The sequence below is a fragment of the Thermobia domestica genome, chromosome 15 (genome assembly GCF_964235325.1).
Source record: "Thermobia domestica chromosome 15, izTheDome1.hap1.1, whole genome shotgun sequence".
In the NCBI taxonomy this organism is placed as follows: Eukaryota; Metazoa; Arthropoda; class Insecta; order Zygentoma; family Lepismatidae; genus Thermobia; species Thermobia domestica.
In genome coordinates this window covers 69,413,597-69,431,969 of record NC_137468.1, presented here as the reverse complement: position 1 = coordinate 69,431,969, position 18,373 = coordinate 69,413,597, and the positions used below count along the sequence as shown (strand labels likewise).

At 31.2% G+C, this 18,373-nt stretch overlaps 1 protein-coding gene across 4 annotated transcripts in view; it reads right to left on the bottom strand.

The window, feature by feature from the left end:
• The window catches only part of Cht10 (Chitinase 10), a 145,330-nt gene that overhangs the window by 23,042 nt on the left and 103,915 nt on the right, over positions 1-18,373 (bottom strand). For all 4 annotated transcript variants that reach the window (XM_081739754.1, XM_081739755.1, XM_081739756.1 and 1 more), the window contains 10 exons: positions 17,576-17,755; positions 16,830-17,041; positions 15,251-15,386; positions 14,610-14,752; positions 13,357-13,542; positions 9,995-10,120; positions 8,768-8,918; positions 7,746-7,974; positions 4,421-4,554; positions 1,823-2,034 (listed from right to left, as the gene is read on the bottom strand). In XM_081739754.1, the coding sequence (XP_081595880.1) occupies positions 1,823-2,034; positions 4,421-4,554; positions 7,746-7,974; positions 8,768-8,918; positions 9,995-10,120; positions 13,357-13,542; positions 14,610-14,752; positions 15,251-15,386; positions 16,830-17,041; positions 17,576-17,755 (1,709 nt within the window). The remainder of the gene's footprint in view (positions 1-1,822; positions 2,035-4,420; positions 4,555-7,745; positions 7,975-8,767; positions 8,919-9,994; positions 10,121-13,356; positions 13,543-14,609; positions 14,753-15,250; positions 15,387-16,829; positions 17,042-17,575; positions 17,756-18,373) is intronic.

Genomic DNA, 18,373 nt, shown 5'->3' with positions numbered 1-18,373 from the left:
TCACTTAATATATTTATCGATTTTATTATTCATAGTATATTTCGCGATTTTATTATTTAATGTGTTAATCTTAGCCTTTTGTATGATTTATAACTTGTAGAAGCTCAAATCAGGATTGCATTTTATTTTATTTATTCTGCCAATATAAATGTATATAGTGTGCAACAATTGTGCTTTTTCAGACAGATTTTCATTCTGTTTCAATTTAATTAAAAATTTTGCAAACTTTTAAGGTAAGTTGTGATCATATTTCTAGTAAAAATACGTATTTTTACTTCGGGTTTCACTTGTAAATCATATAGAAATGTACACACAGGTACTTGTCTCTAGTGATGGCAAATATGATCTTTCAATGGAAAAATATCATGGAATCGAATCTTCCATGTTAAGGAAGAACAATTAAAAAGGCATAATATTCATTTCATTTTCTCAGTGCCCGTCAAAAATATGGACCTGGCTTTATAGCCAGTATAAAGAGAGGATGTTTCTCTTCAAACTGAGCTTTATTTCATTTAAATATCTCAATAAGTTTCGAAGATGTAGAGAAAAACATATTCCACAACATAATAATGTCTAACAATTTCCCAAGTGTAGAATGGACTATGATATATTGTTGAATCGTTGCCTATCAACATTTTTGCATAGATAAGAAAGATAAGAAAATGTTTCCGCAATGAAAGAAATAAGTGTAATAACGGCACAGGTTTCGACTCAAGGTAGTTATCATTTGATCTCATTGGTAGTGCAGGAGTTAAAGTGGTACTTGGGCAACAATTGGTAAACCTTTCATTTTTATAGTAGTTTAATATAGTTCGTGATTTTATTATTCATAATATATTTCTTGATTTTATTATTCATAATACATTTTTCGGCTTACAAGAAGTTCTTAAAATTGTTTTTATGATCGTAATAAAAATTCGTAACCTTCATTAATACACGAAAAGAACTGACCTAATCTATTCAATTTTGCGGCGAAATTGGAAAAAGAAAAGGATAACGAATATTAGAGCAAGAATATTATATTTCAAATGATATGAGAATTGTACCATTAATATGAATTTGAAGCGTGTCATTGAAAATAAATATTTCAGTTCTTTTACCACTAACAGTATTAGTTGAATTTTACAACATATTTTTGCATTTTTCAAAAGAAATTATTAGATTTATTAGATTTATTAAAATATTTACAACGTAGTCTGTAGTTAGTAGTCTTTAGTAGTATTACTAAAATTGTTTGTAATAAGTTTCTCATTGTTAAACAACAGATCTGTAAATAATAATAATAATAATAATAATAATAATAATAATAATAATAATAATAATAATAATAATAATTCTGTTAGTGTAATGTGGGAATATGCTCCAAAAATCACACCAACATTCTTGCGAGAAATAAAAAAGATAAGAATGGTTGGCCTAATGGTTGAATTAGTGAAAATGGTTGGCATAATGGTTGATCAATAGAAGAGGATGTCACTTTGAAAGAACATTGCGCCAACGACAATATGAGATATCCTACGTTGGTCGAACAAACAATTTCTCAATATCGATCCGTCCCCCCCCCCCCATCCTTTAACGCACAGAAATCACGCAGACCCTACAGGTTGGGTCAAAATGTATTTTCAACATTGGATATACTTTTTTTTTGGGGGGGGGGGGGGTGTTGAGCCAGTTGTCCAGTAAATAATGTTCAATTGACTACGTAGAGCAATGTTTGGGATTTTAATCTAACCACTACCTCAACTTTTTTTTCTACTCGAGAAGCTGTTTTTGACAATTATAGAGTATATAAAAGAAATTACCATATCATAATAATAAATACCTGCCAACATTTCGGGTATTCCCAATCCAAGTCCAGTCCATCAAAATTATTATTTTCAAGGAAGGTTATAACATGGGAGATAAAACGGGCTCGTGCACTTGGATTGTTTACGAGGCGACTGTATTTGTCTCCTGCTGAGTCATTCCATCCGCCAATAGCCAACAATACTTTAATACCCTTTTGTTTATAAGCAGTTACTTTCTCGTAAAACTCTGAAACAAAGAATGGGTATATTTAACATAATTTCGTTCTGTTACAAAATTTAGTCATGTTTTTAGACGACATTAATTCGACTTGCAGCATTCTGTACTTTCTTTTTTTTTTTTAAAAAAAAAAAAAGAATATTATAAGTAAAAAAGAACGCTAATCTTAATCAAACTCCAATTTCATATATATATTTCTCAGACACAACGGGCCTTATGCAGAGTCGTTTTGACGTATGATTAGCGTCATACTAAAGGCCTGACTACTGTAGGAAACATATGTTAGTAGAACTCTTTAGTATGGCACTAATTACGTGTCAGAATGACTCTGCATAAAGCCCAATATGTCTTTTACAAATGACTATACGTTTTTTAATGTAAACGTTTCTTAGTTTCCATTCGTGGAAAATATACAGATACTTATCAATTTATTTAAAACACCTGAAAAAAAAGTGAAGTTTATCAGGTTAATGTGGCGTTGGACCATCTTTCGTTCTCAGAACAGATCTGATGTGACGTGGCATGAAGCCATGAATGGTAGCAAGTTGAATACAACATTCCATGAACAGTGAGAGAGCATAGAGGCAGAAATCTACGCAGAATTTCGTGCCTCTAAAACGGATCACTGATGTTCAACTATGTTTAGGTCCCAAGATTTGGTGGGTCAAGAGAAGTGTTGAACTTCATCCTGATGTTTCTCAAACCAAGCCGCAAAAGCTCCAGCTGTGTGAATGGAGATCCTAGAATATGGCATCATTGGCTGGGAACAACTGGACCATAGGATGCACATTGTCCCCTAAAAAAAGCAACATAATCACGAGCAGTGACGCGACCGATAAACGTAGCACAGAACACACTGAAAATCATGATTTGTGTGAAAATCATGATCACAGCATCAAAGAGCCGCCGCCATGTATCACGGATAAGGTGATAGATGATTCATCCGACCATATCACAGGTTTCTAGTCATTTTCGTTCCATGTTTCATGTTCGTGGTACCATTGACCTTGTACTAAAGCAGTATGCTTCCTTATCAGAGATTTCGCTTGTGCAACCCGACCCCATATGTCCATGTCATGTAACTCGTGATTGTAGCTTTTCACACAGCTGTGGGAGATGCTACTTGAGTTCCTTTGTTAATTGCACTGAAGTCGCACAACGGTCTGAGTGACAATTCGCTTTAATGCTCGGCGGAACCTGTCACTGACAGTTTTCTTCTGACTGCTGTTCCTCTTCGCCGATGTGATTTTGCCATGAGTTTATAGGCTATCATCACCTTCGACACTATCCCTCGCGACACACCTAACACACTTGCCATTTGCGTCACGCTCGTACCGCATAATTGAGGGCCAACAATTTGCTCTCTTTGGAAATCAGAAAGGTTGTCCATTGTACGCTGTCACCGCCTGCTCAGTCCACTGTCGTTCTACTGCTCGTTACATCGTACAGAGTTTGAAGTAACACACCACCAGCAACAGCTCGGCGTTGCGGTTGCCACTTGACCTTGTGAACCCAGACATCTGATGAGTTTTCAAGTTCAGGTATTTCTGTTAAATAAATGTGTCTATATGGGGTTAAGACAAAGGATTCCCAGTACAAGTATAAGAATATCAAATTAATTGGTACTTACATAACTACCTAAACTTCTTTTTAAGTAATGACATATATAAATTACAATCAAATAATAAAACACTTCAAACAACACAAAAGAAAGGTAACTAAGTACTTTCGTTGAAGACTTCATCAGCTGAAAAAGACAGGAAGAAGTAGAAAGAAAGGAAAAAAAAATGAAAGAACAGAATAGTTGAAAAGCATCCAGCTGGGTGCCATATTGAAATCCATATTCACGTGAAAGTGTTGCCAGGTTTAAAATTGAGAGAATTTAGAGGAGAAAGATAAAACTAACTAAAACTAATGAAATGGATTGATCATGAAGAACACAGGAAGGAAAATGAATAATGCAGAGAGAAAATTATATATGTATAATTATGCATGTATTATATACTGATGGAAATTAAAAGTGTTATATTGAGATTAAATTGCTGACATTTTATAAGATATGGTAAATACGTTAAGTTACTTGATCGTTACCAAGGAATTAATAGACTGCAGCAGATCACAGTTATTGATTTCCATCATGAGTAGCTATATACTCTTAGATTCTTGTAAGTATTGAAGCAAAAAGTGCTTGGATATTGTAGTATGTCTTTCGTATATTTCCGAGAAGTAAATAATAGTACAGTATTACCCTCTCAAATTTACTTCCTGTAATTTTATTAATACTTTCAACATTTATTTTTAGTTCTAATTTTATTATCTGTCAAATATTTTTAGCAACTAAGAATGAAGCCAATATAACTAAAACAACTATACAGATTTTTTCACAGATACATACTGTTGTCATAATCGGCCCATGTGTCGTGAGGTTTAATGATCAATTGATCTCCGTTCAAGACGGCAAATCCATAGACGATATGAGTACACAAGTCAGAATCTATGTCGCTCGGTAAGTATTTTCCAAGTCCTTGTCTGCAAAAATTTTAAAAAAAGTAAAAGTTGAAGTTATTACATTTAAAATACATGTTATAAATTAAATTATGGCAAAATTATACTGAACTTTAAAAAAAAAAAAACTTTCGAAAATTATGATCCCGTTTATCACTCTTCCAGAGTACAAATGTTATACAATGTTATACAAAAACAGTCAGGCGCAAAATCATATCTACCCTGAAAATGTATTTCTATATGGCCAAATGTAAGTACAGTTTCTTACATACACACACACACACACACACACATATATATATATATATATATATATATATATATATATACAGGGTGGGCCATTTTAATTAATCAACGGAAATATCTGAAAAATGATAAAACATAGAAGAAATGTTTCAAGTACACGTTATATATTGCTAAGGGGGAAAACCAATTCCGCCAAAAGTACCCCTCCCCGCCCCCTCTAAATGGGGGTAACGGGGGGTAACTTTGAAATGTCAAATGGGAACATGGGTCGAGTAATACCTCGTTCGAAAGGTCTTGGAAAACTAAGTAACGCTGTACCAAAAGATGTTTCATATTGTGCACCAGTTTCAAAATGGCCGCCATGATATGGTTCGGAAACTCCAGTACTCGTAGTATGAAAACCATGGAAGGTAAATGAATGGAACAAAATTGAAATACGTAAATATCATAGGGCATATCGAATGATGTAATCCCTGTGATCCCAGTGACCTCCCTGAAGGGGTCTTGTGGGCTAACTTCAAAATTTCAATGTCCGACCGGACAACGGTTCGGGCGTACGCTTGACCTACCCAATGCTGTTTGGAAGGCAGACTTCATGCATAGAGAATTGGTGCACTAAGTTAACGCGGATAGCCACAGTTACATTTTGATTAACTATTAGCATTCATGTCATATTGTGAGCTTGAGGGACGAAACGGTGTGTACGTATATCCCCGAAATGCTTTCTGAATAACCAGCACGCATTGCATAAAAGTTTCTTTTTTTTTTAGTCACTACAGCGTCATCCTTACAAACAAATGTTTCAACCACACCATACCTATTTGTAAGGTTAGCCTTAATTTACGAATTAAAGTAAAGTTCTCGTTTGAACTTTCACTTTACTTTCCACCCCACTCACATACAGAGCGCAGGGAGAGATTATTTTGCAGGACTTGGATTTCTCTCTATACATTATGGCAATTTTACTCTAATATTTTTATCTCTGTTGTATTATTCTCAAGCCTTGGAACGCCTCCGTGGTTTTCCTATTTAATTTTCGTTATTTTCAATTATGTCTAACCGTATTCATACTATGGGCACTAGACGTTTTCTTAGACACAGTCACCATGTCTTTGCGATCATTTTGGAAACGGTGTCTCATGTCGAAAATTTTCTTACAGAAGCTGTTTGATATTAATTTGTCTATGTAACGTGATGTTACTCGCTTCAAGCTGCTATTTGAAATTTTCAAGTTGGCCCCGGATACCTTTCAGTTGGCCCTTGGAGTCACCCCGACAACACCTCTCGATGTGCCTTACGTCAGTTAGCTACTCCAGTTTTCCTTTTGTTGATTTATCTCCAATCGCTTTCATACTACGGGTACTAAACCTTTTCTCTGACACGGATACTATGTTTCGGCGACCTTTTGAGAACACTGCCATTTCATATCAATCGTTTTCTCCTGCAATATGTTAGATTTTGCAAGATTTATCGAACGAGGTACCACCCGACTCATGTTACTATTTGAAATTTTGAAGTTAGCCCCCAAGACTTCTTTAGGGAGGCCACTGGGATTACAGGGACCACACCGTTCGATATGCCCTATGATATTTACGTATTTCAATTTTGTTCCATTCATTTGCCTTCCATCGTTTTCACACTACGGGTACTTTAGTTTCCGAACCATATTATGGCGGCCATTTTGAAACCGGTGTACAATATGGAACATCTTTTGGTACAGCGTTACTCAGTTTTCCAAGACCTTTCGAACGAGGTATTACTCGACCCATGTTTCCATTTGACATTTCAAAGTTACCCCCCGTTACCCCCATTTAGGGGGGGCGGGGAGGGGTACTTTTGGCGGAATTGGTTTTCCCCCTTAGCAATATATAACGTGTTCTTGAAACATTTCTTCTATGTTTTATCATTTTTCAGATATTTCCGTGGATTAATTAAAATGGCCCACCCTGTATATATATATATATATATATATATATATATATATATATATATATATATATATATATATATATATATATATATATATATATATATATATATAAACTTTTTCTGTTGTTAGATTTTTATTAATGTAGAGAGGGCGCAATTTTCTGTAAAAGTGACTCTCATTACTTCCTCCCACCCCACACCCCAAGAAAAAAGGAACTAAGTAAGAATAAAGTACAGATTAGGGATGCACTTTTGCTGACAATTCTAGAAATGGAAAGACCGCATATTGGTCAATTCAGCAGCAGTTGAAATTACTAGAAGACCACAGCAAAGGCGAAGATTTTATCAAAATAGGAAACATCTGATCGAAACATACTACTACATACAAGATAAAATGCTACTTATATACAATAACACATAATTCATACGTATAATGGCATACGTTGTGAAAACGTAGGCAGTAATGAAAAGAGAGAGAAATAGAATGTGATAAACGGAAATGACCTTTCAAGGAAGCAGAAAAGGCGAAAAGAAATGAATTAAAAAAAATATTCTGTTATCAATTCACTCAAACCAATTCAAAAAAAGAAAAAAGAAAAAGAAAAGAAGTAGTAAAACTTAAGCTATGGTAAAAAAGTATAATTACTTTAAAATCTCTACACGGGCACATGATAGGAAAACGGCTACAAGAAAGACCAACGATCAGAAAATATTTGAAATACAAAATGATATGTGTGAAAAGGTGGATAAAATATAGGATGAAGAATGGCAGAGTGGAAGATGTCGCTGGAAAGGCCTTGCACACACTTAGAATAAGCCAGATACTGCAATCGTGAATAAATGTTAACGACGAAGTTGATAAATAGCAACTACACATATATTTATAAATAGGACGAAAGATGTGTTTAATCAACAATGTTAATCGTTAAAATTCACAATAAAATACTCCTATCCAATTTCGTCAATATACCGTACATGAAAAACATGGAAGTATTTTAAGTGCATGTAGAATAAATAACGGAAACATCAAAAGTTCTCACCTGTACCAAGCCCAGTTAGTGAAGTAGCACACAACTTTATATCCGGTGGAGATTGGTCTTGTTGTTGATGTAGGCTTCATAGTAGTTGTCGTTGTAGCAGTTGATGATAAATCAACTGTGGGAGCTGGTCGAGGGGTCGATTGCTCAGGATATACAGGCCTTTCAGTGCTCTGGGTGACCGGTTTCGTAGGTTTCGATGTCGGAGGAGGCTTTGTTGGTGATAACGTTGCTAAATAATAGTAATAAGAATAATACAATTTTAATAATTTTGACATTAAACTGCATGTGGGACAAAAATCTAATATATATATATATATTAAACATTAAACATTAAATAACATAATTATACGTATCATATACATATCTCAGTTATTAATATAGAAAGTTGTTAATTAAGAACTACTAGAATATTCTCTGAGAATACGAAATACATAAATTTCTAGTCAAGAGGCTCAAAATCTTTAATCTTTATAATATGATAAATATATACGAACAGTACATATATGATATTAAAAAAATACAAATATAACAAAAATTACTTTAACTACTGCGTTGTATAGTGTAAAGGGAGAATATATAATAACATATGATAAACAAAGCCTAAATTAGTTGCAGTAATGCATACATCTATTATAATATTGCAGTTCTCAAAACGAACCAAAAAGTTCGAATTCGAAAAGCAATATCGTGGATAACATTAGAGATAAGGGTGTCTAGAAAAAGAATGAGAGAAATTGATGGTAAACGAATAAATTTTCAATTATGCAGAATACAAATGCGTTTTTTTCAACATGTGCGCGATAATCTTGACAACAGAATACAATGTACATATTTATTTCTAAAACTAAACAAACGGTATTCGAACTTGTTACATAACTGCGATATCATTATCTATAGCAAAATAAAATTTTAATGAAAATATCCTCAAAATACTTATGTTTATTAACTTTGAAAACGATTTTCTTCTTTAATAAACATGACAATTACAAGAATTTTGTTTCTGAAGTATTTAAGAAACTTACGTTTTGGCGGTGGTTCAGAACCTTTAGTAAGAACAGATCTGATAGTATTTAGTAAAGGATTATTTCCATCACCGCATCTATTTCTGAAATCATCCAGATCAAGAGCCCAAACCATACCACCTCCGAGATTCATTTTCTTGATAAACTCTGCCTAAAACGAAAATTATACAAAAATGTCTTATGAGTATTGTGTTTTATACTGAAATTTACAGGCTAAATATATTCTACTAATGTAATATCAATAACTTAATTAATTCTAGCTACGCATTCAAAATACAGTATAAATCATACTTAATTATTTGGTGATTATTTTTTGAATTTGTTTTTTACTAAATAGGAATTTGATATGAAAGGAGTGCACATCATAAACAAAAGTTTCACAAAGATATATAGTATAAGTCTTATAATATTAAAATAATATAATATTTGAACACAGTTTGTATTTTTAAAAGGAGTACATTTGAATGATTTTAATTTGCACGTTTCAAGTTTTTTCAGAATTACATTTTAATAGTTTTTCTCTACCTCTGTAACTCCTAAAGGTTTTTTTCAATTTCGTCAATTATGTATATATATACATTTTTCTTATGTCGTAAACTTCTCTCTTTTCTGAGCCATGGCTACCACAAATACATTACCCTGATTTTAAAAATAACAACAGCTTCCACAAGAACGAATTTCAGTCACAGCTTGGCTTCACGGAATACACGCAGATCGTTATGAAATCGAGATCTGTGATAATTGATGGAAATATCGATTCTAGTGTCCGTCGATAGCACAGATATATCGAACGTTTACAGTGTCTAGGACAAGCGGACAATTTATGTCGCTTACCTTCCTTCTTTATACCTCATACCAACATTCATATTAATTTCCTTATTTCAATCCCTTATTCCAATTCTATCTTTTCGCTTCTACTTACTTGTTAAATACGATTGTAACTTGACTTTGGAGAAAAAACAACACCTTATTATTTCAAATATTTTGTTCAGTTTACTGCGATCATTTATAAGATCCAAATATTTAAATAACCGAAATCGGAGTTATACTGTATAAAGAAATCTAAGAGAAAGATTACAAAGTTTTGTTTTCTTAGAAATATTTAAAAGTTATTAACATAAATTACCACACGGCAATATAAACTACAAGTAGAATAGAACGTTAATGTTGCTGATGAGAAAATATTACTACACACTTTTGAATATTGTGATTATATATGCAACTTACCTTTCTGCGCACCATATCTTTATCATCGTAACTAACCCATTGATTTCCATGGAAAGCATATGGTCCCATTCGGTGATAAGGATCTTGCACAACAGTCCATCCTTCCTTCTTTACACGATGACAAATCTAAAGGCAAAACATATAGAGTTTGTATTAAAAGATGACACACAACTAAAGGTACTATGAAATGAAAGTAATCAATATATTATCTTTTTGTGGAAACTATTACTTCTACTACTACCAAATTCATCTTAGTTTTTAACTAAATTTTCAGATTATTTATTACATATTATTTCAATATGTTGTATACTCCAAATTAAATATTTTCCTGAATCAAATTATATACTTATCCTATCTCTATCAGTATTCAGTTTGAACTTAATAATTGTTAGCATATCTTATGGCAATTATGAGCTATATGTATCCCCAAACAAAAAGAAATCGTTGATAAAGATGTACATATTAATTGCTAGTAAAGTTTCTTGATACGTTCGTGATTCAAAACTTAAATTAAAAGTTATGTTAATTGTCTCCAAAATTTGTACATTTATTAATCCTTTTGTTGGATTCTAAAAAGATTTAAAGATATGTTTTTCATGTTAAATCACTTGGAATGATCACTGCTTACACAGCATCCCAGAGATTGTTATCTCGCTCAGTAATTTGTCTATTCACTGACTCGAGATCCAATGGTACATTGATAGTCAATAAGTTCAAGTTCATCCTCTTCTTTACTGATAGTTGACGTGTAAGATTGATTGCATTCAAAAATAATTTGCCAGTTATCTGTATCACCCAAATCAAAAGCACCTTTAGGAACTTGCCACGACTTGTACGTTTCCCAGTAAGGTAGATACCGTTGAGAATCAATGTTGTTGGCGACATAAGCTCTATAGTAGAAAGAATTCGTCCAAAGCTTTGTCCAAAATAATATTATCATAAAAATATGTGCTTACATTATTTTCGGTTAGTAATATTTTAGTAGTGATTTTTACAAAATAATTATTTTGTTTTAACCCAGGGATTCTTTTATTATTTTTTTTTATTTTTATTTATGTATCATTAATATTATGTTCGTTCCTTTATCACATAAATTCACAGAATATCTTTACAATAATAATTCAATTTTAAGAAATCATATCATTGTTGTTATTACTAACAATTAGTATTTCAATGCTATAAATAACAATCCATTAGTATCCATAGAATAAGAATTTAAAATCCATAACCAGCAGTAAAAAATAAATAAATAAATAAATAAAAATAATAAAGAGCATATGGCGACGTGTTAGTGAATCGGGTGTGTGTGACTTTGAGTGAATGGAATTTTTGAGTTTTTACCTATATTTTATATAGTAATTGCGAATAGCAAATCAACTCACAAATTATGATAACAATCAACTACATAGCTGATATAATTGAAAGTATAAATCAAGATATACATACTAACAAAGACAGATTCTACATCGGAACGTCTAGAACGTTCTAAACATGGCTACAAGGTAATATATATTGAAAATATTTGAGTGTATACAATTATAATACTACTAGTTATTAATTATTAACATTATTACTGTTATTATTAGTTAATTAACATTAGTCATTAGTTGCAAACATATTATACACAAATGTTTGCATTGTAACAATTTAAATTGATACTATCGCATAAAATTATTTATGACGGTGCAGTAAGTTATGTTTGATATTTAAGGTGAAACAATGTACAATTTCATTATATATAAAACTTAAAGAAACAATACTTACTATGGACAATTATAGCAATTTAAATTTCAATCCACCGGCATTATGAAAAATTTATTATTACGAAAAAATTAGTATAATCGTAAAGGATAAAGGTGACATAGACTTATGGTTCGCACAGTTTCAGTTTTCAAGAAAAACAAATTTTAAATATTAATATAAAATATTGAATTTGTATGTATAAGTAAGTATGAGCCTATTATTACTTAGTTGACGATAGAATTATATTGCAAGACTGTTTCCTGATGAACAAAGACAAAATATTATTACGAAGAAATATCATTTTTTTTGTGAAACGAATTTCCATGGTTGTCTTACTTGTCTATTATATTTCTCTTTAACGTAAACTAATTTTTATTTCGCGATTAACATTTTTATTTTGTGAAATACTAGCTAAGAATACCACGTTAGTACAATTATTGTATTTATATCTCAAAAAAAAAAAAAAAAATCATAGAAATAAATTACCGAATCCCAGAATACATAGACCTATGATATCTTACGTAAAATATCTCATTTATCTAAAATTTAAAAGAAAGCTGTGTGTATACCTAGTAAGTAAAATATATTATGTAGGAAATATTCAAACAGTATATATTCAATCATTTCAATATATTTGAAGTTGTATAGCACTTTATTATACAAAAGAAAATAATACTCAAGAGTTTATGAAACGTTCATAGTTATAAACATTTTTTAAAAAAGTAGACGCGGGATTCATGTACTCTTTGAGGTGAATCAGTTTGTTAAACATTATCTGTAAATTTCTATACATAGTAAAAAGAGACCCATTTTTACATCGATTGTTTATTTGCTGTAATTATTCTTGTATTATGCAAATCTTAACACATTGAGGTTTTATTATTATTATTATTATTATTATTATTATTATTATTATTATTATTATTATTATTATTATTATTATTAAGGAACAATCATTTTAGTTTTTTCTTTCTTTTCAACTTCATATTCAGTAATTATGTTTTTCATTTATATATTGTTATTCCTTACTGTATTTTTAATACTTGTACTTTATTAGTATTCTTATTTTACTATGTATTATCCTATGTATAATACTATGATGTAATTAGTATTGCATGCGCTTTTTTTTTTTTTTTTTTTTGGCTTGGCGCGCTAGTGGCTGTATGCTGTTGTGTCTATTCTACAGAATAGACAAGCAGTGAATTCCATAAATTATGTCTTTTATGTAGCGACAGGTTTCCATAGATGTGGTGAGAAAGAGGTGAGGAGCGCCTCGAAACTGGTAACATACTTGATCTTTTACATGTTTTAACGTATGTGAATTTATATTTACTGTTAGAGAGAACATAACTATTTGCAGTACTGAAAACTGTAGTTCAATTGGTGAATTCGTTCAAAAGTTACTGACATAGGTCTATGTACAGTGTGTACCCTTTTTTTGAAAGCGACTATAGAATTCAATGCGAATTTAAACTTAAGAATAAAACAACTAATTATCTAGAAAATATATTTCATATTTTGTAAGATACTCTGATATCCTTCATAGAAATATTTGAAGAGTTAAGTCCGAAACAACCTCTACTATTTTCAAGAAGGTGATACAAGATTAGAAATAATACCTCATAATAAGCAAGGAAACCTGCAGCTCGCGTGTATTCTCCAGCCTGTCCAGGTCCGCTAGCTCGAGCATTTAATCCATTGATTGAAGATTGCATCAGGGTAAATGATTGTCCATAGAGAGGTATTCCCATGACAATTTTTCTAGAAGGAACACCCTCCGAAATCCAGTAATTGATCGAATAATTCTATAAAAGGAACAAAAATAAACACATATAATATTAATATTATTATAATTAATATAATATTAATTAATATGACCAGGAAATATCAAAGTAATGTGTCATATCTAGTTATAGTTAATACCAGTTTATATGTAGATACTAACAGAGAAGCGATCAACATAGCTATACCTTCAACAGAATTTGTGCAAGAGGTTTAGGATGAGGATATGTTTAGGAGGTTTATAAAAGGAGGAAGAATAGTATTCTGGGAAGTAAATCAATATGCTATTACTTCAGAAAAGAGACATAAACATCAATATCGGGATGACAAACGTTAGTCACTGTGCAATATAGGCTCTGAAAGTACTTCTATCCGGTTGAGAAACCATGTTTGAATGTTTTCAAACATTGATAGGCAAAGAAACAAATTTAATATTATTACTTTTATTCTTTTTGCATTTATTACTGTAAGTCAAAGAATCTAAAATTTACAAGGCATCTGTATATAATACAAATAAACGTAAATAAATGGAATATTAACAAATCTATTTTTATAGATGTATGCCCAAGTAGTGATCATTCTAACCCATCCTTTGACTACGACTCGCCATTCTTTGTAATGAAAGAAAAACATCACATACTTCCTATAAAATCTATCTTGAAAATACACTTACTTTCATCTTTGGAAATATATGCAGTATTTTATAGCATAGAGGTACTTATGACGTTTCCAAGTGCTAATTAGATGTTTTTGAATATACTTTCGAATGACTATCTATAGTAAATGATAAAGGGAAACAAAGGTCTTATCTCTTCCTAGTATTCCTTTTGTTTTCTTCTTTGGAAACTTCATCGATAAGTCTCTTGAGCCTTGACAGCTAAGCATTTTATATTGAGTACATCATATAAGTACTTCTTATTTTGATTTTGCATATATCCAGATTGGGATTTTCTCTTATTGACCATGAATTTATCTACATCCTAAAGCGTAACGCTGTTGTGGATAATCCTTAATCTTATCTTCTATATTTTTAAAATGTAAATTTATTTATTGTAATGCTTATACCAGTTGTTATCAACCAACTACTTACTGCGTTGAAATAATAGAAGTCATCGTCGTCATGGAAATACAATGGGGCTACATGCCCAGTCTTTTTGTCCCAGTGTCCGTGAAAATCGTAAGTCATTACGGCCACCCAATCGAGGTTCTCTGCGAGAGCTGGCACATCATAACCTGAAAGAGATGCATTTTTATAGAAATTATGAAATTATATTCAATGTACAAGTTTGTATATGATGATCCCCACGTATTCATATTTCATTTAACTTAAAGTTGTTTATTACGTACATCTTAGAACTGGTATGCATAGAAATAGGAAAATTTTACACGGAGAAACATGAGCAATTAATCTAAGAAATTTTTAACACAAGGTATTTATTATTTTAGGTAGTAGCAAAATATCACATATTGATCTAGATATATATTTATATATTTAGCGTTATTTTCAAATAACTACAATAGATTTTTCTTAGAAGTAGACAAATTATCTTTCCATATCTTGGGCTGTATATTAATTGATTCTTGAACAAGAGATACATACTTTTCGCTTTTCTTATTAAATATCACCACCGCTTGGAATACTGTGATATATAAGAGATAAGAGATACATATATTTTCCAAAATATAAATGACAAATCTAAGATGAAAATTCTATTAGAATTGTACACGTACCTGCGTCAATAACATTCTTGTTAGGCGACACAGCTGCAGACAGTAGTAATCCTCTTGGAGTAAACTCTCTACGAAGTTCTTTTATAAACAATGCAAATGATCGTTTGTCGGAGTCTGGTCCTTTGTTGCAATTAACCTTGGAAAGAAACAATAACAATGTAACAACACAAATGTAATGTTCTTGGAAGGCAACATCACTAAATGTATAGCATTTAAAATAGATAACCAGTTGTTTTGCCAAATTAACTTATGAATTGGTTGCAGTATAATTAAAATAATATGATAAGACATTTTGTTTTTACTTTTTTAATATTGTATTTAGTGAGTAAACATAGTACCTGGTGTGGCATATACATACAGGTTTAACAATAATCAACAGAACATGCAATTACCATATTTTACTCCACATATACTCCAAGCCTTATAAATTGAATAGGATCATCATATTATATTCATCAATAAAAAATAATTCTGAAGTAATGCTTTATTTTTATGCTAATACTTACTTCAGATTTAAATATGTTGTCATGTCAACATGTTAAATTTTTAATATATACACGAAAATAGTAAAACATAATATGTACATTTGTACAGGTAACCGAATTGCAACCTTATAAATCAAAAATAAATACGGGGATGGCAAAACTTGCTATACTACTTTCTGACCATTTTCTGCTTTACGCTCTGGTAGTTGATCACTATGAGATCTGTATCTTGGAGAAAACTGATAATAGCTTAATTAAGAGTTCCCTTTTTAGTAATATGACTAATTAACAAATCTAAGATAATTATTCAGATGGCTATCGTGGTCAAGCAGTCTAAGGCACTAAGCGATCGCAAGACCTGTCCATCGCAGTATCGAATCCTGCTCAGAGAATGTATATTACGTATTGGTTTTCCGATATTCATTTCTCATCACCTCTTTTAGCCTAAAATGCACACCAGTGGTACATAAAACTCAAGTAATGTTTGTCTTGATTTATCACTACATTTGTATCTCAAGTTATAAGTAGTGCATATTAGTTTCCTTTATAATCATCTGTAAGAATTATTTGTTTAAAACAATGGTTTATCAATTCCTTTTGTTATTTTTGTTATTATGGTGATTACTTAAATAGTGACTCACAACATGTGTTCTTGCAAAATTATTCTACTTTTTAAATATCAAATATTTGACTATAATCTGCACTAACTTCTCTAATCTATTAACTTCTTTAATGTAGAATTACAGAGTAAAATGAAATGAAATGAAACCTTAAGATTAACTTTTCGCTGTTTTCTTCTTTAATCTGAGCGATACGGATGATAATTTCAAATGAATAACGATGAAAGACTACGTGGAATGAAGATAAGGGAGGAAACAAGACAACACCGAGAAAACTATGGAGATAATGCTGTCCACTATACGCTCTTATGATGTGGAATCCAACTAAGAATTCTTCGCATTCGAGGTGAGCACTCTATTATTGAGCCATTTGTTCTCCAAAATTAAAGGTAGATATAAAAAATACATTCAAAAAAAACTATAATGTACATATGAGATAGTAACATAAAATGTGAAAAAAATAGTACAAATTACCTGCCAGCATTTAGGATATTCCCAATCCAAATCCAAACCATCAAAATTATGTTTCTCAATAAATTCGATCACATGCTTGATGAATCGTCTTCTAGCTGATGCACTGTTGACAAGACGGCTGTATTTATCTCCAGCTGAGTCATTCCATCCTCCAATAGCTATTGTGACCTTCATTCCTTTCTTTTTATATGCTGTTACTCGCTCGTAGAATTCTGAAAATGTAAGTATTTGTTACAACTGGTAAATTAAGCATAACAATATAAATATATGTATATATATGCTGCAAGCACAATCACGTTTGATTTATTAAAGGTAGTGTAACGTAGATGAACTGGCAAAGAATTCGTTATCTACAAATTAAGTGCTGATACAAATTACCTTAACAATGAAAATAAGGGTTGAGTAACGAATAGCTTTAAGAATTTTAATACTAGCAGTTTTAGATGTATATTATACGTTATATAACAGTGCACTGTCTAGATGTAATAATATTCGAGTTATTTATTCTCAAAATTTACTTATTTTTAACTATTAATTTACGCTTTAGATGATAATGCATCTAAATGGAATTAATGGAATTAAGAGAATTACTAAACATCTTCAATTTAATTTAAATAGTACTTTCATTTACTAAATTTTCCATACAAATTTTTTTCTAACCCCTATCTGCAATCTATATGTGTACACTATTAAATTTCTATGTATCTATTTATTGTATTACTTTTAAAATGATATGTGTTGCTTACTGTTATCAAAATCTGCCCACGAATCATGTGCCTTAATAATCAAGTTCTCATAATCTAGAACTGCAAATCCATAAACTATGTGAGTGCAGAGTGTACTATCAATATCCTCTGGTAAATATTTGCCAATGCCCTGGCGATACCATGCCCAATTTGTGAAATAGCAAACCATTTTGTATCGACCTGAAAGAAACAAAACATTCTCACTTAACATAGAATCTAAATTAGCACTTGCATAACCCAATTTTAAACTTTTCAATACTGATATTCTGTTGTACTGAAACAAAGAAAATTCACATTTTATATATGCTTTGAGTATTCAGGTAAAGTACTACTAAATGAGATTACGTTTAATATGCATTAATAAACATTTCTTCATACAGTAAAAGAATTCTTTATACTACTTGCTACATTATCTAATTAACCACAATTGATTTCAGATTATTTATTTGTGGTAGAAATAAAATATGTTTTCTTGTTCACGTTCCATAGATTCAAAAATTTATCATGCGTGCAACAAATAGTGATAGGTAGTTATACTACTGGCAGATAAACAAAATATTACACATTATTGTGGCTAATGAACTTAAATATCTTTTCAGCCTCTATATAGACACTTCCTATTCTAATTATTTCTCTGTTTTAGGTAGGTGCAATAGTGATTGGAAAGTTGTTTTTTTTTTAAAAAAAAAAAAAAGAAAAAGAAAAATTGACATGTTTCCGACATCATATTTATACAGGCTGCTCATGGACTGTGGAACAAGCCTCTGGAGGTAGTTCTATAGGTGAAAATAAAAGAAA